The 24,591-nt window shown below is 33.6% G+C and overlaps 1 protein-coding gene across 2 annotated transcripts in view; it reads left to right on the top strand.

The window, feature by feature from the left end:
• LOC123690905 overlaps positions 1-24,591 on the top strand; it is a 49,915-nt gene that overhangs the window by 24,325 nt on the left and 999 nt on the right. The window contains exons 2-10 of one of the 2 annotated variants that reach the window (XM_045635034.1): positions 18,988-19,047; positions 19,614-19,752; positions 21,224-21,354; positions 21,767-21,876; positions 22,224-22,369; positions 22,734-22,941; positions 23,575-23,616; positions 23,700-23,753; positions 24,461-24,577. In XM_045635034.1, the coding sequence (XP_045490990.1) occupies positions 18,988-19,047; positions 19,614-19,752; positions 21,224-21,354; positions 21,767-21,876; positions 22,224-22,369; positions 22,734-22,941; positions 23,575-23,616; positions 23,700-23,753; positions 24,461-24,577 (1,007 nt within the window). The remainder of the gene's footprint in view (positions 1-18,987; positions 19,048-19,613; positions 19,753-21,223; positions 21,355-21,766; positions 21,877-22,223; positions 22,370-22,733; positions 22,942-23,574; positions 23,617-23,699; positions 23,754-24,460; positions 24,578-24,591) is intronic. The other variant, XM_045635035.1, reaches the window with a different exon arrangement.

Raw genomic sequence — 24,591 nt, 5'->3', positions numbered from 1 at the left:
GTTGTCAATTTATACAAAGTTATGATATTTTCGAGGATCCCTATCGAATAGTTACAGAAGTAAATCATTGTTTTTTTTGTTTAAACAATATGCATTTGTTCATATTTTGTATGACATTAATCAATTATAATCTATTTTATAGTCTGATGATCAAATGAATTAAAATAACCATTTTTTTATGGGTCGGTAATACAATTTAGGTTTATACTTACATACTTTAATACCGACCCATGTGGGTCGGCAATAGCAACTATAGGAAGCTATTACCGATCGAATATAGATTGTTTAGTTTCTCATCTACAAATTCAAATTCAAATTGCTTTATTTGCAGAATGTAGAATAAAGATGTTTGTATATACAGATAATATTGCTCCTTAAACATTCTGCTCGTAATTGAGCGTGCAAATATAATATTTTTATTACTTTTATGACATAATAGGTGCCTATTAAAAATTATATTTTTAGGTTTTTAGGTTAAATTAACATAAAACATATAATTAGGTATATTTTTTCCAGAAATATGGAGCCACGAAAGCGGCGAAAAGTATTCAGTAAAACACAACTCGCCGAAGCAATCAATCAAATAGCATAACGAAATATCCTAGAGTTTGAAATCCTTAATTTAATATATGTACATATATTAATAGTATTATGTTGATTAATTTAAAAGTTTATAATTATTTAGTTCATTACTAAAAAGTACTCATTTGTTTTATTAAAAATAACTACAATTAAAAATACGAATATATTTGCATTTTTATTTCATTTTATTAAGATCGGTAATCATCATCATCACTAGCTTCTATACATTCCATTGCTGGAAAAAGGCTTCCTCTCACATACGATCGGGAATAGCTGCATAAAAATCGTTAATAGCTTCACAGCCGTTTTTATGGGTCGGTAATAGCAACAATCGACTAAGTCACATTGTAAATTATTTTTTACAAGATAATCCTTTATTAGAATGTATTTGCTTCAATAAATACATTTTTTATACATAACACTAGCATATAAAATGAAATTATAAATCTTTAGAAGAACCAGTATACTTAAAAAATATGGTTGATTTTGAAATTGCCTTAGAGGGGTCGTTAATACCTGCGTTTACCTTATTCATTTTAGAGGTGAATAATTCTAAAATATTTAAATGCTTGATTATCTTATGTTGACATTTTCTAAGAATTTTTCGCACAAAATAGTGATGTTATCATTTATTAAATGACTGGTTGGTAAGAGAATTATGAAAAAAATACTTCAGTTTATTATACCAAAAATCATAACATAAGCAAATCTCATCACACCTGTAGAAACATAACAATAAAAACGTATTACCCTGATTATAAAATTTCACAGTAAAAAGCTGTCAATGCGAAGATAATTTAAATTCCACGAGCAAAAATTATTCCGCTTATGTTTAATTATATCTGTCCGAAAATTTTAAAAAAGTACTTAATCAAAGCGCCAGTATTTTATTCTTATTAAGGAAGGGTAGTGATTACTTTGTCGGCAGTAATTTCACGTTGTGTTTTGACAATTTAATATTCTCGAGGTATTGTAGCGTGAACTTTCGTCGCTTTAGCTGTCATTCAATCAATTGTAATCATTGTAATTAAAAGTGGGTGTAATTATGGCCCATCTTATACCTTTAATTATATGTTTGACCTTTTGCAGTGTTAAAAGGAAGCATCTTGATTCATCTTGTTATAAAATAGTTCGCCATTTTTGAATGCCATTCATGATGATTCGCCGATATGGGATCTGAAAGCTTTTCTTTTTAATTTTTGTTCAGATCAACAATGGAAATGTGCAGATGTAATTAAGCTTGGTTTAGATAGCAATACTTTTACTTTTATAAGCGATGCGCATGGTTGTTGTCGCTGGCTCGACCATTGTTTAACATCTGAGTCAGCTTGGCTATCTATTTCAAATGTGGAGGTGCGTAGTGACGTTTTTTGGTCTGATCATTTTCCATTAGTCATTAATTGCAATATATATGGTTTAAGGATAAAAATAAATAGTCACGATGTAGCTTCACAAAAAAGCAATACAGTACATTGGAATGAGGATATAAATGTAGACGAATATTCTGAAATATGTAACTCAGCCCTTAAAAATATTGATCTTCCTTGCCAATTGAGAATTTGTTGTGATAATATGTGTTATGATAAGGAGCATAGATTTTTTATTGACGAGTTGTATTATAAAATAATAAATATTTTACAAGATGCTGCAATATTGAGTAAACAAACTAGATTGTATCGTAAGCGTAGGCATATTGTAGGATGGAATAGATATGTAAAGGACGCTCATAGAGAGGCGCGCAGTAAATTTTTGCTTTGGAAAGCGTGTGGCATGCCTTTCTGTGGAAATATTTATAAAGATATGAGAAAGAGCCGAAGTAAGTTTAAAAATAAGTTAAAATACTATCAGAATAATAGCGATCAGGTTAAAATGGATATTAAAATTTTAAGAAGTTTTGGAAAGCCACTAACAAATTGAATTGTAGGGCGGGCCTCCCTATGAGTGTCGATGGAGAGACGGAGCCAAAAGGTATAGCAAATATATTTAAAGATTATTTTCATGTACATCCAAATATACCGTCGTCCCAGCGGATGTCTCATGCTTGCCTACCTATAAAAGAAAGTGAAATATCTTTTAATGCCAATGATGTTAAGTTCGCTGTAAAAAATCTAGCGAAAGGTAAAGCAGCAGGGCACGATGGTTTATGCGTAGAACACCTTTTAAACGCGGGTCAACATATTTACAGAGTCCTAGCAATGTTGTATACTTTTTGTATCCGTCATTCCTATCTACCTGCAGACATGATGGAGAGCGTCGTCGTTCCAGTAGTTAAAAACAAATCGGGTGATATCGGAGATAAAGGTAATTACCGACCAATCTCACTAGCCGCGATTCTTGGCAAAGTTTTTGACTGCTTGCTCGATCGACGCCTCCAAAAATGTGTAAACTTTAACGATGCGCAGTTTAGGTTTAGGCACGGCCTTTCCACAGAACATGCTATATTAACATTAAAACAGACTGTGAAATATTACACAGACAGGAAGACACCTGTTTACGCAGCTTTTCTTGATCTGTCTAAGGCTTACGATCGTGTTTCTTACGAAAAGCTATGGGAAAAACTAAGATACCTTGAAGTTCCTTTTGAGATTGTTAGAGTGTTGCAATATTGGTATAACAACCAGTTTAACTCAGTCAGATGGGCGGGGGAGTATTCTGATAGATATGTGTTAGAGTGCGGCCTTAGACAGGGCGGCCTGACGTCTACGACACTTTTTAACATATATGTGAACCAGCTGATTGATGAACTCAGCAAGACTGGTATCGGGTGTTCTATCGATGGACTAACTATAAATAATCTTAGTTACGCGGATGATATGGTCTTGCTGAGTCCATCAATTGGTGCTCTCAGGCAGCTCATTAAAATTTGTGAGTCATATGCAGCTTCGCACGGTCTAGAATATAATGTAAAAAAATGCGAACTTCTTGTGTTTAAAAGTAAGGGAGTCCCTGTACATGACATACCACCTGTGTATATTAATGGCAGTCCTCTTAAACAAGTAGGAGAGTTTAAATATCTAGGGCATATTGTGACAGAAGATATGAATGATATACAAGATATTGAGAGGGAGCGTAGGGCATTGGCAGTCCGCTGCAATATGCTCGCACGAAAATTTGCTCGTTGCTCGCCACAGGCTAAAATAACTTTATTTAAGGCGTACTGCCAAACATTTTATACTTGCAGCCTGTGGCTATCTTTTACGCGGCGGGCTTACAATGTCCTACGTGTACAATATAACAATGGCTTCAGAGTACTGTTGGGGCTTCCACGCTTCTGTAGCGCGTCTCAGATGTTTGCCAATTGCCAGACCGACGATTTTTTCGCGATAATGAGGAAAAGGGCAGCATCTATGATGAGGAGAATGCGTGAGAGTTCCAATGGTATTCTGAAGACATTAATTGAGAAAGTAGACGGACCATTCCTTAAGCGGTGGGCAAATTTACATTGTATGCAATAAGTATAATTGGATAATGGATAATTTGAATAATATTTAATGGTTTTAATCTGTGTTTGAATTTAATTTGTATGGAATTTAATTTTATAATCGTATTACTAACATAGTTTCTAAGATTAATGTATACTAACACAAATATGGATGAAATATCTGTAATTAAAATATTATTATTATGTCTCTCTCCATAATACACGGGTATCGCCGTAAGGATGATACCCGGTCCTTTGGAAGGCTTACGTGGGGACACAGGTCCAACACGCAGAGGCCCTTTAGAGAATTTAATGTGTTGTGGGACACCAGCCGCAGCCTGCCCATGGCTGCACTATAGAGATACAGCCCTGGGCAGTCCGCGGCCGATGTGGGACTATTGCAGGGTATGGAAATTTAATAATTGGGCTATGGATTGGGATGCTAAATGAACTGGTACTGGGAACTATGGGAAACTATGGCACCTGCCTTTCTACTAAAAGAAAGTAAAAATATGTTGGCAGGTGGTGACTCGCCCTCTCACTGTATGGGCCCCCGAAATAAGTCGCTGCAATAGTGCGACAAGGGGGCAACATATTGTGAGCAGCTAAGGGTGGAGAGGCGTCCCTGGACTTTAAACGACGATCACGCGCTCCCTGAGGGTCCAGCATCACGTGCCCACTCGCCACTTACGCTTCGCATCCACCCTTCGAGCTAAAAGCTCTCGCGACTCCACTCTGGCCGGCCGGTTAAGGCAAGCCAGAGGTGGGGGTCCTGTCCTCGTCAGGCTTCACTCCGACCGGCCGGTGAAGGCAAGCCGGAGATGAAGACAGGGGCCTCCCCCGGGAGCACTCGGTTCCCGCGGGGTCGCTACTCCCCGACACCCCGCCACAAGGCGTCCTGCGGGTTGACTGACTGCACGGGTGGAATATCTATTGTCACATAGACAATAGATATTCCAACCGTGGGCGATGGGGTCGTCACATCCCTATATTATTATTTTCAATTTTGAATTGAATATTTTGTATGCGAAATTAATAAAGCGATGGTAGAGTTGAATTTTATAGAAATTTAAAAATCTTGTGATATGAAAATTTAATGTTTTAATATTGATACTTATGTAATAAAGTCCGTTTGTTTAGCATGAACTAGTAGGTGTAAGTTTTCCCAGTATAGTCTAAATAGATGCTGATAAAGAGCAATCAAGTGGGCAGTGTTATCGCCAGCGCATTTAAATAATATTCCTATTTATATTTTTATTAAAGTATCTAAAATTAAATTTATGAATAACGTGATGGTTCCTTATTGCTCAAGGGTAGAATCGAAATGATCATTCGCAGGGTTTCAATGTTTCATAGTTTTTCATGAAAGTTAACATCAAAGTGGACATTCCAGTCTAGATCATACTATTATTCTTTACATAGCGGACAAAGCGATTCGGATCGACATTCTTCATCCGAACCGCGAGGGACTGGAACATGCTTCCTGAGTATGTGTTCCCCAACGAGTACAATATGGGGGTCTTCAAGCGAAGAGTGAACGGGTACCTTCTAGGGAAGCGCGCTGCATCATAGGCAACATCTCAGCTTACCATCAGGCGAGATCGTGGTCAAGCGCTTCCCTATCACACAATAAAAATATATATATATATATATATTACTTATACATATACATAATGCCAGGAAAATAAAAGCGTCTTTTTGAGTACCTAACGTAATTTAATGATATTACAAGTACATATTTATAATCTGAATAAATTATTTTAATTATAAAAATTCCTCTCGTGGGTGAGCGGTGGGCCTTATGAATGACACCTACAATGCAATGACATTATAAAAATTATCAGATAATTCGATCGTAATAAAAACAAACACCTGACATAAGGTGCGAAACAAATGGTACTAAAGCTTAGCCGTAAAATTATATGTTTTTGGTAATGTTCCACTCTACAGGCTATAAAGTAAACGATATCGTTTACAAAAATAAGGAATGTTATATTAAATTCCTGCTTATAGAGTATTATTATCTACGTTTGTGGTCAGGCTACTTGGTTGCGTGTTTTTTAATGTTTTATTCCTAAACCATGTGTGGCTATGCTACCGATTTTGTAATCCTTTTCAGTTTTATGTTGTTGAAGTGACGTTGGGAGTAAAATTCAGGGTCGCATCATGGCAATACCGTCAAGTCATGGAGTAAGGTGATGATTCAGAGCCTGAACAAAGTTAGAAATCGCAAAAATGTATGGGATTGACATTAGATAGACCACGTGATCTAACGCGGCGTATGTCAATCCCATATATTTTTGCCTTTTCTAACTTCGTTATCGTTTTTTAATCGTTACTTTGTCTAAGGCCCCTGGTATCTTTGAATCTTGCTAAAGAAGTTTCAGTTCTGACACGTGTGCTCGGCACACACGCTCTTTTTTGTCCACCACAAATATGATATTTTCAATAACGACTCTGGAAAAAATCACCCAGATGACGTCGGGTAGAGTCGTTAGTTTGAAATATTAAATGTCATAACAAAATAAAATTTGTTCAAATGTTATTGCTTGGATTTATGATGTGGTTTCGTTTATGAATATTCAAACATATGTACAAACGAAATTAAAGACTGTTCGGTTAGATTTATAATGTATTGCAAATTTGAAACAAAACGTTGGTAATAAAAAATACTCTACAAATAAGACTTTATTTCAAATAGTAGGAGAGCCCGTGGGAGATCCTCCTTCACTGATCTGATAACCAGATGAGACGTATTTTTTATTAAATATTTTTTAACAAATATGCCTATAATTGCTTGCTTATCGAAAAGTGGTCAGGGCTATTTTTAATTAAATTTACTTTTATCGATTTTTATTAGATCGGTGAAGGACGATCTCCCACGGGCTCTTAGACCAAAAAGTCAGATGAAACGGTAGTAATAGTTTGAGCAGGAGGTTGATATTTTTTAACTTCCATGTGAGTAGGAGTTATTCTACATAATAAAGTAGACTTTAATATATTATTATTTGGTCTTCCATGAACGTAATTATGTATGATAGAAATGTATCATGTTTTCAATATGCAAGAATGTCGCTAAATTGATAAGCACCAAGTAAAAGTTCACGAAAAGTTGTCTCAAAGGTTACATCGACACTATAAATTTTACAAATGCGTAGCGTGGGTGGCTAACAACATAGATTATATAAAAACATTGTTAAAGCAGTATAAATATGGAAACAACAGATCGGTAGATTTATGAGCACTTTTGGTTGTTCGACCTTTTAACAGTTTATTACGAATATTATAATACAATAAATAATTCGTTTTATTATCTATTAAATAATTGGATTGGCATTTTTAGTGTATGTATTTTGTACACTTCAAACTAAACATTTGATAATAATGATATATTGAATGGAAGGTTTGGTAACTATACGAATAGATGTAGGTATATGTATAATTAATTTTACTATCATATACTTGCCTACTTCCTTAGGTATCTGTTTGTATCTCTTCTATCATCTCTATGTATACCTACCTATATACCTTTGTTTGCAACTATGGCCTCATATTAAAATGATCTGAATTCTAGAATCTTCAAACTGAGTAATATACCTAGTTTTGTCTCAAGAAATAATATAGAGCTAATCTTAAAAAGTATTATAACGTGTTACTATTTACTTAAATTAAATTCTCTGGAAGAAAAAAATAATACAATTTAATATAATTACCTACATAATTATACATTTTCACGCTTAAATTGTTTTTAATTGGTTTAAAAAATGTTTTATTTTTGCCTCATTAAGACGTAAGTATCAATTACGCTAATAATTAAATTCATAATTATTTTTAAAATATAAAAACTAAGTACTTGATAATTGAATGTACATTTAAAAACAATAAAATATATGGAAATTGAGACCTTTTAAATAAGATTTTATGATCAAAATGCTCATGTAGCTCTAATCTTAGATGATCAGATGGATAAAACTGAATTACGGTACCCATTTAGCTTATAAATTAGATTCTTTATATATTTAATGACCAGGTGTTTGATATAAACTGGTGCTACTTAGTTTACAGTTCCTTTAATATACAAAAACCTATTTAATTACAATTTTCTATGGAAATATATTAAATAATCTACTAAAGTCACTCAAAAAATCCATCTGTATATTAATTAACAGTATCAAATGCTCTCGAATCTTTTTATGTATTATAAAAGTTTAAGAACTGATCTGAAACTGTACCTGATAGCCAAAAAAATTACCTTTAGACTAAACAGAAAATGTTCAGAAGTTGTGAAACCGGCCAAAAATACTAAGGAATAAAAAATACGACTTGGAATGTATATAACTAAAGGTATGATAATATTATATTACCTACTCACTTCCTATTTGGGCACATAAAATAATACTCTATGATCAAAAAAAATATATATACAAGGTGAAAGGTAAGACGTTTGACAAATTTAGACAGGAGCTTCTACTCATGAAACTGAACAACTTTTGTTCTACAACTTTGCTGAATTCGTAAAAAAAAATTGGACTTTGTAAGGAAACTTCGCTAATCAGCTGACAGATTTCCATACAAAGTCCAATTTTTTTTTACGAATTCAGCAAAGTTGTAGAACAAAAGTTGTTCAGTTTCATGAGTAGAAGCTCCTGTCTAAAATTGTCAAACGTCTTACCTTTCACCTTGTATATTTATGAAACATAGCGCTGTGGATTAAATTTCCCGTAGGTATAGGTAATCCCCTGTTTTATTTTCAGCAAAGAAACGTGTTTTTTTTAACGTAAACTGTAAAAGTGTAAAACATCGCGTGTACTCTTTCCTCTACAATTTTTACTACAATATAACCCACTGTTTAACATTATTTTTAATTTGCACGATTTCTGAACGTATAATAATTAAAATATTAAAAAAGAAAAACGTCACAAACTAGGAAGTGAGACCGGAGGCGCGTCGATTGGAATTCTGCAAAACGTCAATTGGCCCTTTCATAACCTGTTCCTTTTATTTACATTGCTAAACTTGATCTAGTTAACATTTGAAGCAGAGTTTACAATATTTAGACTCATATTATTATGTATAAACAATAATATTATATTGTATTTCATTATCATTCATGTAAAGTATATGTCAGTAATCTTTCATAATAAAAACATTAAATAATATATAACGGATTTAAAATATTCTTCTAACTTACCTACTTCTTAATATATTCGAGTAAGAAATACAAGAAAATCTGGTTTTTACAGTTTTCTTATCAGCGAAACGAAATTACTTATAACTAATTAAAAATTGAATGTCTTTCTTCACAAATCGTATAGAAGACCCTGCTCTCAAAAACATTTCTCTGAAAATTATAAATAATGTGATGATAAATCATAATAAATGTTATACATACGTGGACTATTAATGAATAAATCAGCATTCACGTAGGCTAAACTAATTTTATTCGAGTGACGCGAGCCTAATATAATATTCATAACTAGCGGTCCGCCCCGGCTTCGCCCGTGGTACATATTAACGTTTTCTCTACATAAGAACCATCCTCGTACTTCAAGGAATATAATAAAAAAAGAATTATCGAAATCGGTTCAGCCGTTCTCGAGTTATGGAATTACAACGAAAAGTGGCATTGATTTTTATATATTAGATGAACCATTATTGTAACGGCAACTTATTCGTGCCAACTGTAAGAGCCACAAGGACTAAATGATAGCCATAAAATGATAATAGTTCATAACTTCAGCTATAAATATTTAGAGGTCAATAGTTCATGTTATAAAAATATATTACGGAAGCTTGACAGATTTTTGGGATTGTCGGATAAGTTGGAATGTAGCTATCTGCTTTACATGTTAAAAATGTCAACACCGTCTTTTGATAGTTTGTTGTAAGAATGAAATCTGATGAAAATTCTGAGCGATTTTCAACCAGATTTGAAGCTGGAAGGTTTTTTTTTTTTTGTAATCTCCTCTAAACCTGCAATCTGCTTTATTAAGCATTAAGCTGGTGGTTAAAAGTTTTAATGTTGGCATGCATGGCAAACGCCCAGTGGCGTCTCCATATAATATTTTCTATAATCATGGTGAGTCTGATTCTACGGTGGAAGGAGGTCTTGAGGGGCTCTCCGTTTTATGCGCTTAAAAGTGCGAGTGGGCTCCATCATGTTCCAGACAAGTACGTTGGGGTGATTTTTTATACGGCTTTTATATGTCTTAAGTTTCTTGAGAATTTCCTCTTTAACAGTTGGAACAAACAAGTCACGGTGAAGATGACAATTGCTAATGAACCGCGGGGCCCCAGATATGATACGAAGTATTTTTGACTGGAAACGTTGTATACTTAATTTCCAGATTAGAGTGAGCAGCGGTACCCCAAAGTTCAACTCCATATGACCAAATTGGTTTGAGGATAGACTTGTACAAAAGAAGTTTGTTGTTCAGTGAAAGGCCAGAGTAACGTGCCAAAAGCCAGTACAATTTGCGAAATTGTACACTAAGAGCTTTCCTTTTTGTGAATATATGTTTCTTCCATGTAAGACGTCTGTCCAAGTAAATACCCAAATAACGCACATCTTCTGACTGAGGAATTGTTATTCCGTTAAGTTGAACGGGTGGACAAGTATCGCGTCTAAGGGTAAATGTCACTTGCACCGATTTCGTTTCATTGGCTTTTATTCTCCAGTCTTTCAGCCACACTGAGACATCATTTAAGCTTTGCTGTAACATTTTCGAGGCAGATACAGGATTCTCATGCATTGCGATGAGAGCAGTATCGTCAGCAAATGTTCCAACGAGGACATCTTCTTTAGTCGGTAAGTCATAAGTATATATTAGATATAATACAGGACCCATTACGCTGCCCTGTGGGACACCAGCCTTAATTTCGTAGAGATTTGTTCTGTCATCTCCATGCTTAACATAAAAGTGTCGTTGTTGAAGATATGACTTAATGATTAGGTAGTAGTTTATAGGTAGAGCTTGGAATATTTTATAAAGAAGACCCTCATGCCATACACGATCGAATGTCTGCGAAATGTCCAAAAAAGCTGCTGAACAATATTGTTTGTGTTCGTATGCGTTATTAATCATCTCGACCAAACGATGGACTTGTTCAATCATGCCGTGACCTTTGCGGAAGCCAAATTGATGGTTCGGTATTAAATCAGATTTGGATAGTAGTGGAGTCAGGCGTTTCAGAATGAGAATTTCCAAGATCTTTGAGGCAACAGGTAGTTTCTGGAGCCTTTCCTGGTTTGGGAATAAGTATGATTTCAGCCACTTTCCACTGAGGAGGTATGTATTCTCTTCGCAGTATAGCGTTATATATAGCAATTAGTAAGGCAATGGCTACGGAAGGAAGTTCCTTCATTGCTTTAGTTGTTATTAAGTCATAACCAGAAGCTGGAAGGTTTGAAGCAGACTATAGGCACTGCATTCAGCTCTACACAGCATTATGATGTCATTACTTGTGAAATTCATGCGTGAAATTTTCTTATCTACTTACCAGAAATTGCCTTTAAAAAAAATTATCTGCTACTCTATGTATTTACAAGTCTATAGCGGTCAATGTTTTGTGATAGCTGACGAGCCCCCTTTTTCAATGTCACCGCGAATGCCAAGGACAGGCCGTCTGTCTCAGGTCTCAGCTAATTATATCACTTGCTCTACTAGAAGCAGGTGGACTTGTCCTAGATGCATTCCTTGATTGTTTACAGAATTCAGCATACCTTACATGTGTATCGAATACTCGAAAAGACGTTCGATGGATTTCAGATATGTAAATTCTACGAGAAACGTTACGGAATAAAAGGATGAACTTATCCTGTATAATTTTAATACATTATTATCTATACTAATATTATAAAGCGCAAGAGTTTGTTTGTTTGTTTGAACGTGCTAATCTCGGGAACTACTGGTTCGATTTGAAAAATTCTTTCGGTGTTAGATAGCCCATTTATCGAGGAAGGTTATAGGCATCTTCATGCTACGACCAACCAGAGCGGAGCCACGGGGGTAAAACCGCGCGGAGCAGCTAGTTTATTATAAACAAATAGATAGAAACAAGAAGAAAGTAATGGGAGATTCATAAAATTTTGCAGTGATATATTTTCCTCACAAATCCCAATTTTGGTATCGTATATTGCTCATAAGTTTCACTTTGTAAGGGAGCTGTGATTTATTAAAGACCGAGACTGGGTGGTCTTACCAAATCTTACAGTTTTCACCTGGTATATATTATGTGATTTTTAAGATATATCAATAAATTTATAATCGATTCGTGAGAAGTGTATTGTTACCTGCGACAGTCGAAGATACTTTACAGGGAGGTCATTTTATCGGCCTTTAATGAAATTGTTTATTTTCCATGTACAACATTGAGACAAATATTTGTATTGGTAATGAAATAACTCTAATAGTATTTAAACAAACGCACGTGATTTTTAAAGAATTTAAAAAGCTTTTCAAGCAGTAAGATTTTTAAGTCAAAAATTTATTACTTTACGGACCTTTACTCTGAAAAGCTTTAGTTGTAATTAAAATATTTTAAAAGATACATAAGTTATTATTGTGATCTGTTTATAAGCCTTCGAGAAACTTTTACAATCTTTAGTAGGTAAGCATTTTTTATAGTACCAGCAATTAAATAATTAAAGTGTTTTTTTTATATTATCTAGAATGGAACAGAGTCAGAGTTGTTTACACTTTATTAGTATTTTTACAATATGTACGTAAGAGAATACTTATAAATATATAAGGTAACTTTTAAAACGATTTTTTTCGATTTTATGAATTAAGTTCTGTGGCCAATTATAGATAATCATATTCTCTAGTGCTACCTGGGTTTGTTTTTCATTTCAAGTATTTCCTAAGTATCCTGCCACTATTTAATTTACTGCCACTGAAATTTATACACTTTTTTGTTTATTTTTAGTCTCATGTCCCGTCCATTTATTTAGTGCACTTAAATACCTACTTCATCATTACATAGTATAAAACAAAGTCGTTTTCTCTGTCCCTATGTCCCTTTGTATGCTTAAATCTTTAAAACTACGCATCGGATTTTGATACGGTTTTTTTCAATAGATAGAATGATTCAATAGGAAGGTTTAAATACATAATTTAATAGGTTTCAGACAATGCGGGCGAAGCCGCGGGCGATAAGCTAGTTACAGAATAAAAAAAAGACAAATGAACAGAATACTTTCGTTGATTGACGAGACTGGACAATGGTGCAATAAATTTTATAGGTTTAAAATTACTCCACACTGATGGAATAATTCGATTTTAATAAAGTTGGGCGATTATAAAATCTGACCACAAATCGTAGATGGCGATCTCTTTGTAAAATGCAGGATTTTCTCGGTAAATAACTTACACCACACCTTTTCGGCTCATGACTGGGACACCGTCCAAAAATAGTCCTACAATTCTGAAATTTTAATTTTGTTTTCTTTAGATACCATCTTCTTAATTTATTTGTCAAGTCACCTTCATTCAACAACTGGTTTAGAAACAAAACAAAAAATGTAAAGCCCTCATCAATTCTAAGTAACTGACATAGGAAACATGCATTTGGTTTTATAAGGTATAAGGTTTTAAAAATAAAGAAAACTTCGGAAGGCGCATTTACTACGCAATCTCTACGTCAATCTGTTTACTGGAAAACATATTTTACACTGAAGATCATGGCTTTGTCTTATCATGTGTTTCATTTAATTATCCTTGATTGAATAATTACACTGGTCAAAATAAAGAGCAGAAGGAAGACACTTATAAAAACTCCGAGCCAAGACGCGTGTAATATATAATTGTGTCCGGACTTATCTTAAAAAGACAGCTATAATCTATAAAGAAAAATCTTGGGTGGAGGCTTTTAAGGATAATATGAAAATTGTGCAGTAGGTATACATAGACATGTATTCCACACAATTTAAAAATGTGTCAAGTATACGACTGATTAGGACTGCCTCCGTTGCAAAAATTATAAAGGCTAAATTATTTTAATTATTTTAATAAAATTATACAAAAACAAACATAAAAAAGATTTAATTTTTATACAAGTTACACGCGTAATTTGTGCACTAATTCCTCAAGGTCGCTATTTGGTGTTCATTTCTGATCCTCTGACCGTAAAAGCAGACATTAAACATGGCAATAAATTGCATTTTGAGCATTTCAGAACACGTTCCGTAGCACACCATCATTTAGCTGTTATTTATTAGTCTCCCAGTATATGTTCATTTATCATTAATATTTCGCAGAAGCCCATAAAATTGTCATTAAAACCGATACATATCTCTATCAGGACGCAACTTACCGATGTTTTATAGGTTTTGTCCAAATTTGGAACGAATGGTATTTTGTGTTTAAAAAAAAGTTTTTTTATGAACACGCAAGCATCTTTAGTCGATGAACTACAGGTGATTAGCTTCAATATTACAGAAAATAATGAAAATGAGTTATAATAAGGTGGTTTATGGGATATAAAATTACATGGTGCTCTACCACGAATTCATTATAATATTTATCACGTTTCAAAGAACCCAGCCACTTTTGATTGTACCCATGACATTTAATCTAGAGTGATTATTATATTCATAACAACCTGTTCATTTGCTTATTCGCTGTATTAATACCAAAAATGAATTGTTAAATCAGAACCTGAAATTAAAAATTGATGTACATATCCGTGAATTTGTATATGTACCTACTTTCTTTCGAAGTACGGGCTATAATAAACACGAAACATCAGGTATTATAAACACAGAAATAACATCGACATATTTTCATTAAATAATGTTTATTTTATTATGAATAAAATTTAGCGTCAATTAAATAGTTAAATATATCCACAACACTGGGCAGCGTATTTTTAAAAAGTTTGGAAAATCCAAAAGTGCACGCCTCATAATCTCATCCTTTACAATAAAATTGATTATTTATAAAGGTGTATATAATATAAGTATGTAGATACACTTGTTCTCATGTGCCAATGCTCTTGTACTGTCTCAAAACAGTTGGAAAAGTAAAGAAAGCGGTACCGTAATAATTGAGCTATTTTTCTTGTGGCCCCACCTAGATGTGAAACTGCGCAGGTTTAAGGGACTGACTACCAACTTATTTTTTTAAACCTTGGCTTATAGTATAATGTCGCCTCTACACATAGGCCAGCGCATTCGCCAGCGCGCTGGCGGTGCGCTTGCAAACGCGCTTGTGAGTAATCCACACATTGGAAGGTCGTTCAGTATGGTTTGGTTCGAGCCAATGTGCGGACGTATTCAAAATGGATGTAACAAACAAAGAAATAAACACACTTTCACATTTATAATGCAATGTCTTGAGACATTGGATTAAAATCCATGTCTCAAGCACATTTTGATTTAAAATAGTATTGTTAATAATTAATTGTGTAATTTTAATACTAACGTAGTTTTTAAGGTACCAAGATACTAACAATTATATGGATATTGCAATTATCTGAAATAAATTGAATAAATAAATAATATTAAAGTAGGATGCTCTTTGTGAAGTAAAACATTGTGAGAAAAACGGCATGTCCAAGAACCTTATTTATTTTGCACTTTTAATACATAGGTACAACATTTTTATTTTTATGGTACTTATTTTTTGGGTTCTACAGGCAGTTTTCACTCTGATAGAGCTCAATAAATTTAAATGTTTCCTCGTTACTCATATTGTTCGCCATTTTGTCAAGTTAGGTGTTAATTCGCCGCACGAAAAAAACGTGCACTCCTGATAGCTGCTACAGTCAAACTGATCGCGCGGCCAATGTGTGGATGGTGCGCCAAGCTTGCGACAAGTGTCCTTTGATGTTTCCGACACCGCGCGGCAAGCTCGCGAGCGCGCTGGCCAACGTTCAAATACCTACCACGAGCGCGCGAACGCCCGTTCTACACATTGGACAAGTGCATGTGCCAACGCGCTTGCGAACGCGTTGGCCTATGTGAAGTGCCGGCATAAAGAATCGAGTTTATAATGGTGAATTTTGAGTACACTATAAATATAAAAAAAAAAAATTAAAAAAAAGTCAATATTTTTTTTTTGTTTATTTAATAACAATTAAACCACATCGAATCAGACCCTGAAAAATGAAAGGGTTCTATTCCTGAGCATACTCAAGCGTAAGAGAAAAAAAAAGACTCGATTAGTAAAGTATTTCGGTCGCTATCGTGTTAACAAGAAAATCCTCCGCACATACAGACACACGGACGTCCAAGACAGAACTTTTTTAAACTGTTTTTTAACTAGTTTAAAGAACAAAAATGACATCAAAAATATCATGAATGTTAAAAATAGTGTTTTTTCTTAATATGTGTGTGTATCTATTATCTTACAAGTGCAATGTATGTGTGTGCATACATAAAGACATTTTAAGTTTGAAAAATCAGATGTTTTGCGCGAAGTGACAGTAGTACCCACCTCAACGCTTCGCTTATGAGGCGTGCAAAAGAATTTTTATACTTGAAAATATGTTCGGTATAAAATGTATTGCAGGTGCATGGGTGTAAATCGTAACCATGGCAACCAGCGTTGGTTAAATCTTGGTTCATTCCAATCAGAGATATACAATAAATGAAACAATTTCCATGCTAATTGTATTTATTACCAATAAAGCCTTGTTAATGTCGACGGGCACCTGTTACAAGATCATTAAGGGAGTACAGGGAAGAAGAAATTAACTTATGTATTTTATTGTTATTTTATACGAAGTTGTTTCGATGCGGGATTGAGATTGGCAATTGTAAACGATTTTGTTCATGTACATAACTCTTTCTTTGATTCAGAATCAAGTGGAAATAAGGGTTTGTTACAATAAAAATATTAAGAGATGCCAGATGTGTAAGTTAGAGCGTGCTAAAGAGAGGGTAGGTAATGTTGAAATGATGTTTATTTTATTAGTTGATTAGTAGATATTAATTTTTTTTAGTCAATTGGCAATGCGAGTTAAGGTGCATTCACAAATTCGAATAGAGAGGAAATTAGCGAGGCGATAAACAAGCATAACTCCACAATTATGTAAACATTGCACTCGAAATTGTAAAATTTGCGTATTCGTATATATATAGAGCGGTTTTTCGGCCGTAATCACAGAGGGTGAAGAGTGTGTTACTAGGCGAATTATAGCGAACATGAATGTGTTAATGCATCATTAGGAGTTAAATTTTAGATAAATAGATCATAGATTATTTAGTAAGTCTTCTATTATCATTTATTAAGAACATAGAGTCGGTATGGTCGGTATGCACATAATCGTTTTTGGGATTTTGCCATGCACGTGTTATTGGAAATTGGTTTTTTTTTCTATATAAAATGTTGAATTGGATATGGCTATAAAACTGATGATAATAGCCCCATATAACTGGAATCATCAAAGCTATCGTATAACAGTTTTTTAAAAACGGTAAATGTTTGCTATTACCATATCCTAATCGATTTACACAAGTTTATTCAAAATGTAGTTTAGGATTTGATTATACAAACGTTAATAAATAATCTATGAATGTTTATTGATTTATAATGGATATGAAGTGTGTGAGCATCTTATTAAATTGTTGGCACCGAGGATTATAAATCAAACGCCCAAAACTTTTTAAAAATATGTAATTAAAAATGATTCCGCAAATGTGCTAGTCGTAAAACCTGAGAATGGCTCAACAAACACGTCAATATTTAACATTTTTGTTAAAGCACAAGGAAGGTTCTTATGGAGAGAAAATACGAAAAATACGAACAATATCTTCTGGGATTGCTCTAGTTATTTATTATAGAGCTATCCCAGCAGATTAGTCGTAAAGTAACCTACACATAAATAATGCCTACTGAATAAACTGTATCTTTCTTTATAGTCCTATTCCAGATGTGCATCATATTTTTCTATAACAATATCTTGAAGTACTTAACTACAAGATTCAATTAGGATTAAATCAATCTTATTATTTTAGTGTATCTTATGATTTCACACCATATAAGTAATGCATGAGTGAGTAATCAGTAACCGAATTAGCATTTGCCATAGACAACATATTGAATTATTACAGTTCATTGACTGACCTCTATGAGTGATGTTGTCATCGCAAACCAGAGGTCAAAGTACTATGAGCCTTGATCATCACTTTATAATAGCACCAATCAAAACGGTACTAGAACAAAATTGAATAGAGTTAATTAGTTATTTTAGATAATAAAACCACTAGAAGATAAATGAATAGAGTTGATTGGTTATTATTAGTATTACAATATGTATAATTTTTCAAAATTTTTCTATTTGTTAAGAATTAGCAGTTCGTTTTTCCGTCAACAAACTTGATAGAAAAATGCAACTGCAACTTGCATAGAGCTTTTTTGGAATTTACAAAATAAATAATTGAAACTTGATTCTTCACATATTCAAATGGGCTGCAAATAATAATCCTCAAAAATACTGTTTTCAATATAAAAGAAAAAAATCGTAGAAATGAATAAGAAAAATGTCTATAAGTATGTGAATTATTAAAAATTATTAAAAATAGCTTGAAACATTATTTAGTATTTTAGGCTATCGGATTCAAACTTAATAAAGAAAACGATAGCCGTATATAAATTAATATTACGAACATAATATTATGAATTTATTATAATTATACCTCGTTTTAATAAATCGCGATTTAACAAATTGAAATAAAAAATGTAGGTATGTAAATTTACTTTGTATAGTGCTATTGGCTGTATTCATAAAGATTAACTTGACACTAATAGTCTAGAAACGATAAAATAGCATCTTATATCGTTAATGATAGAATTTCTTTTGCATTCTTGTAAAAAAATGTTAATGTTATGACGAACATACGTCAACTAACAGATTAAACATGTAATATATAATAATAATATTTTGCAAATTAATATTTGTGTAATTTGTAAAATTTTCCTCAAAGCTTTTAAGCTTTCAGATTAATCATATTGCCTATATACCTATGTATTTATTTTCAGATGGACCTCAAAAGGCGAAGTGAACCTTCGTTTCTCACTTTTTGGATATTCCTTCTACAAGTAAGTTGACTCAACACTATTTCGCAAATTTAATTTACAATAAAAAATATATTAAAACGGTAGAGTATCCTAGGTTTATTAAATTTATAAAACACTAGCTTCCGCCCACGACTTTGTACGTGCATCCCCGCTTTTCCCCGTTCCCGCAAGAATTTCGGGAAATCCTTTCTTAGGGGACGCCTACGTTATGACATCTACCTGCATACCAAATTTCAGCCCGATACGTCCAGTGATTTGGGCTGTGCGTTGATAGATCACTATATCAGTCACCTTTGAGTTTTATATATATAGATATAGCCTAAACCTTTCTCCTACAAAAATTTACATCCAATAAAGAAGCAGACTATTATAATTTTTTTTTTAAATGGTCAAAAGCGTCGCTCTAAAACAATTTCTAGGTAGAGCTTCTTCTTTCTAATAACAAAGAATTTGTTACTAAAGACGCATTAGATAGTAGATATCAACCAAAACAATAACGTTTGAGAAATTCAACTTTATTTTATTTGTATAAAAGAACATAAGGATCATCATCATCATCATCAACTTATAAATGGTTTAATTTCCAGATGTTAGGCAGCGCCCGCCGCGGTGCAGAGGGCCACGGGAGGCTCATGGACCCTCCAGCTAGGAACTCCATGTGGCGGTTCGGTTTCCCTAACCCGGTCAATTATAATGACAACGAGCTGTTTTGTGGAGGATATGCCGGTCAGTAATTTGCAGTTATGCCCTTTTGCATTGCAAATCTTAAGCGTTTGTTAAGCAGTACGCTTAATAACTATAATAAGTTAAGCTTTTAAGTGAAAGCTAAAAGGAATTCGTAAATTGTGTGATCAGTAGAAGCAGTTCGTGATAAAAAAGTGCATCTTCTCTGTAACGTATGTTCTGATAAAAACGTCGCTACGTACAGCTGAATATGTTTCGTAAAATTTACTACATGGATAACTTTGCTACTGAAATATGCATTAAAACGAAACATAGGATCTTTCATAATATAGTTTCAAATTGGTATTCTACATATAAATGTTTTTAAAATTCTAATCGAGATCCAATTATCTGGTAATTCGAGAGGTGCATGCGCTTGCTACTCAATCGTGACTGGTGTATAAATAAATTAGCGATAAAATCTTTTAAAAAAGATTGTAAGATTTTATACTCTAGAATACTTACTGTTTTTTGTTCAGTGTCAATATCGACACGATCTTTGCAGAATTGGTGTCTATAATTAGACCTACTGTTAGCGGTAAGGAATACGTCAATAAACTTGAATTTTGATCTGCATTGGAGTGACTTGCTTAAAAGCTTATTATGTACTTATTAAAGCACTCAATCGTTCATGACAAGTCTGGGTTTTACGCAACTTACATCATCATGTTTTGACGGAACTACAGGGTGTCTTTTGTATTCAAAGGTGTTCTCGCACTTTTTATTTAGCCATTGTTTTATTTAAAACAATATGCTATCTGTTAAGTATCAATTGAGTACTGAATTATTGATTCGATTGCAGAGTTGACATGCATATATCAACTTCTATCGACTATGATAATAATATGACTATAATATGTATTATAAAACTGTTTTATTTCTGTGTATGATTGAATGCATCACAATTAAAAGTTGAAATACTAAATTAATATGTATTTTTTGTTAAACAATAATAAGCCTAATCACTGTATTGTCCTTTCCGTTGACCAATTATATAACAATTATTTGTTTTAAATGTTTGTAGGTATAACCGCATAACAACAGAAAAAGTCACACACGTACATATTGGCACGTGTAACTTTTGTAGCGATAGCGACTTTTATGAAAAAGACTAGAGAGTTCTCTACCTATTTTAGGATACCCAGCCAATAAATTTATCACAAACAATTGTCTACTAGTTTTTGAGACATGTGTTATTTATAAGGTGTTATTCACACGTCGAATCATAAACACGTTTAAAGACCTATAAATATTCCAAGCCATATAATTTCTAATGGTTTTATGACCTACCTACCGACTGCTAAAAATGACAAAAAACAGTGATTACCTAGCCCTAATGGTAGCTACAATTGAAGTAATGTCCCATCCTTACCCTAGCTTTAAACCATGACAAACAGTATTAAATATACCTAACCAACTAGTTTATTACCAAATATTTGAACCACGATCGTGGGCTGATGTAGCGTGTGTTCAGTCCAGTGGGAGCAGAACCAGGGGCGGTGCGGGGTGTGCGGGGACGCGGACAACCTGGCTGTGCCCCGGCCGCACGAGGCGGGCGGCATGTATGGGAAAGGCATTATTACACGGCATTATAGTGTTGGACAGGTATGTACATTTAGTTTTTGAAGTGAAACTTCTTGGGCGCGTTGAGAGTAAAATTTCAAGGTCGGACTCAGGTCATGGAGTAGGGCGACGATTTTGGTATATTTGAATATTGCCAATGAAGTTTCACTTCTGACATGTGTGCTCGGCACACAGGCTCTTTTTCAATTTTCACATCGTATACTTACCTATTTCCACTCCGCCAAAAAGGATTGTAAAAGGAGAGAGGGTCTATTTGCTATCTGCACATTAAACTTTGTATCGCAAGTTGTGAACCTTTGACTTCGTTGTAGAGCTTATGAATTGAAAGTGCGAAAATAAGTTTCATATACCTTCTTTAGAACTTAAAATAAATTGGGAGAACCTGCTAGCAAATGTGATACAATTTCAATACTAATGAAAATGCTTGTTTCAGGAAATAGAAGTAGAAATTGAATTAACGGCAAACCACTTGGGCACATTCGTGATGAAGTTGTGTCCAAATAACAATCCCAAACAAGAAGCGACACAGGAATGCTTCGACAGGTACGTCATAATATTCGGGAATATTAGTTTAATGTTAAAAATACTTATGTAATGACGATTCGAAAGTGCTACTAAATAGTAAATAGTAGCCTATTTGAATAAATGAATGTTTGAGTTTTTGAGTTGAGTTTGAGTTTTTGTCCATAATAAGTTCCAAAGGTCTCATTTATAGAAGAAAGATGCTTGAAATGGATAATGGGACTGTTTTCCGTGATTTTAATGGTAACACTCCAAGAGCACCACAAACCTTATTTATAGAAGGTTTTACAATATTTCTAATCAATATAGGCAAAATTTCTTCAAACCATAGTTCAGAATAAACTGTAATTTGCTTCTTATATTAACAGATATCCTCTATACGTAGCTGGAACACGAGAGGACAGGTTCCTTATACCTTTAGACACGGCGAAGAAAGAGATATTTAGATATAGAGTGCGACTGCCTCCTTATATCACGTGTACACAATGTGTATTACAATGGACTTATTATACAGGTAACTGGTACATAAGTATCTCCAAATTTTGTATGTAAGTACTTACGTAACTTGTCCACATTTAGAAATTCCTTGTAGGTACCAAGTATCATCGGACAACCCAAGGTTCTGTAGAATTTTTACACAGGCATTTTCGTTTTCATTTTGTTGCATGTTTCGATTAATTTTCAATTATGTCACAAAAGAAGCGAATGCCAATTATCTTGTAAATAAAATGCTCAATCAGCTGATAATTGAGACTGTATGTAAGCTAATTTGTAGAATAATTCCTATTCCTGTTACCTAATTCATAATCTAAACTAAAATACAATTATGTTTAACGTTTTTTGTTATCTTTAAAGCCAACATTTCTCCATATTCCCAGGTAACATGTGGGGCATTTGTCCCAACGGCACGGAAGCTGTCGGATGCGGGAGATCAGAGACCTTCCGGAACTGCGCTGACGTCAGCATCATAACTAGCACTGGTGGTCTACCGCCTGCCTTCGCGGGCGACCTCAGGAGGGATAACCCCTTCCTGCTGTACTACAGGGACTATAGTATGCCACAGAATGTGTTTCCGCTTGTTGTCAGGTAGGTTATGATTGAATGAATATACCTACATGTATTACATTTTTGCACCTAGCCGAGCTTTACAGGAAACAAGAAATAAAATAAAAAAATTTGGCAGTTTTTTTATGTAATGATTGAGTTTACCATAAGATTTGATACAGGAAATATAATTCTTTTAAAATAATAATTAGTACATGTTTTAGAGACTGTTGGGTTTAATAATTATTTTCATAGAGAATATTGTTTTAAAACGATCGGATTTATATTACGAAAAGAAAAACGGAGCACGTGCTTCACTTTTTTAAAGTAAGCTGATCTGATATACATTTTATTGCTTAGTAATTGTAATTATAAAACAGTAAGAAATTTAAATTGTAAGCTCTACATTGTAGAGAAAGCTCTTAATAAATAATTACCGATTTACCAATCGTTAAGAACTCCATGTACATTTTCTTATTGTAAATATGTTTTTTACCAGTTGATGAAAATATCTTGCACTCTATTTTCTGCAAAAGCACATTACTTTATTATAACTATTAAATATGTATATTTATATAATATTTTATATAGCATTTTTAAATTCTAGGAGACTATTCGTAATATTATTTTTATATTTAATTTATGCAATATTTATTAATTTGCTTCATATTTCAGCAAAGACAAAAGTTATAAGCTGGCAAAAGTACAAGACGTTAGGTAACATCCATTTAATAATTGTATTTATATTATATATTTTATTTCTCTATAGATGTGCACTGTAAATTGGATTTTTCTTTCAGCAACGATATATCTGACTATGACACACCGGATTTAATTACTGATATAATAATTAGGTATTGTTTTGGTCTCTCAAGTGGGATATTACATGTGGGCTGGGTTCTAGGATTTGTTTTGTGAATAACTGTGTGTGTTTGTATTCTCTTTTGTGTTGTTGTGTTAGTGACTAACATGTATGTGTGTAGTGTGAGTTGTAAATAACATTCTCGGTCTTTTAAATGTTCAATGTTTTTTGTTGTAGATTGTGTAGAAGGCATTTGGTGTAACTTTGAATCTCGTAGATATTCTTGTATTAATTGAATGATTAATTATGTAATATTTTAATATTTCTGTGATGTACACGTAGGCAGAAAAATTTACAATTTAGAAGAGATTATGGACTTATAAATTTATAAAGAATAGAAAAAATTCGATCAAGAGGCGGGACTCGAACCCGCATCCTTCGCGCCATTCCGGGGCGGATGCCTAACCAACTCAGCCACTCGTGACCCGCCTGATTTTTATAAATTTATATTTATAAAGCATTTGAATGCCATAAAAACCAAAAAATATAAATTCAGAGATTATAGACTTTTATAATGGTTTTATAGAATTTACAGGATTCCGAATTCCATTCATCTTGATCAAAGAAAAGTTTCTTAGTTCGTAAACATAATACATACCTATACATTTTAACTTAAACATACATACGTTGTTAGCAATAGGTACCTCTGTTAACAATAATCCAAAATAAAATGCTATAGAATTATAATCTAATTTTCAGGGACCAAGTGTGTTTGCCATCGGATGGTTACCGCATGATCCCGGGTATGCAACACTGGTGTCAAACCAACTGTCTTCGTTATCCGCCTAACTGCCCAGAAGCACTGTGCCACTGCCCGTGAGTATTTAATA

Source organism: Colias croceus, chromosome 4, assembly GCF_905220415.1.
Source record: "Colias croceus chromosome 4, ilColCroc2.1".
NCBI classification, from domain to species: Eukaryota; Metazoa; Arthropoda; class Insecta; order Lepidoptera; family Pieridae; genus Colias; species Colias croceus.
Note: the sequence above shows the minus strand (reverse complement) of the source record. Positions and strands in the feature narration are given on the sequence as shown.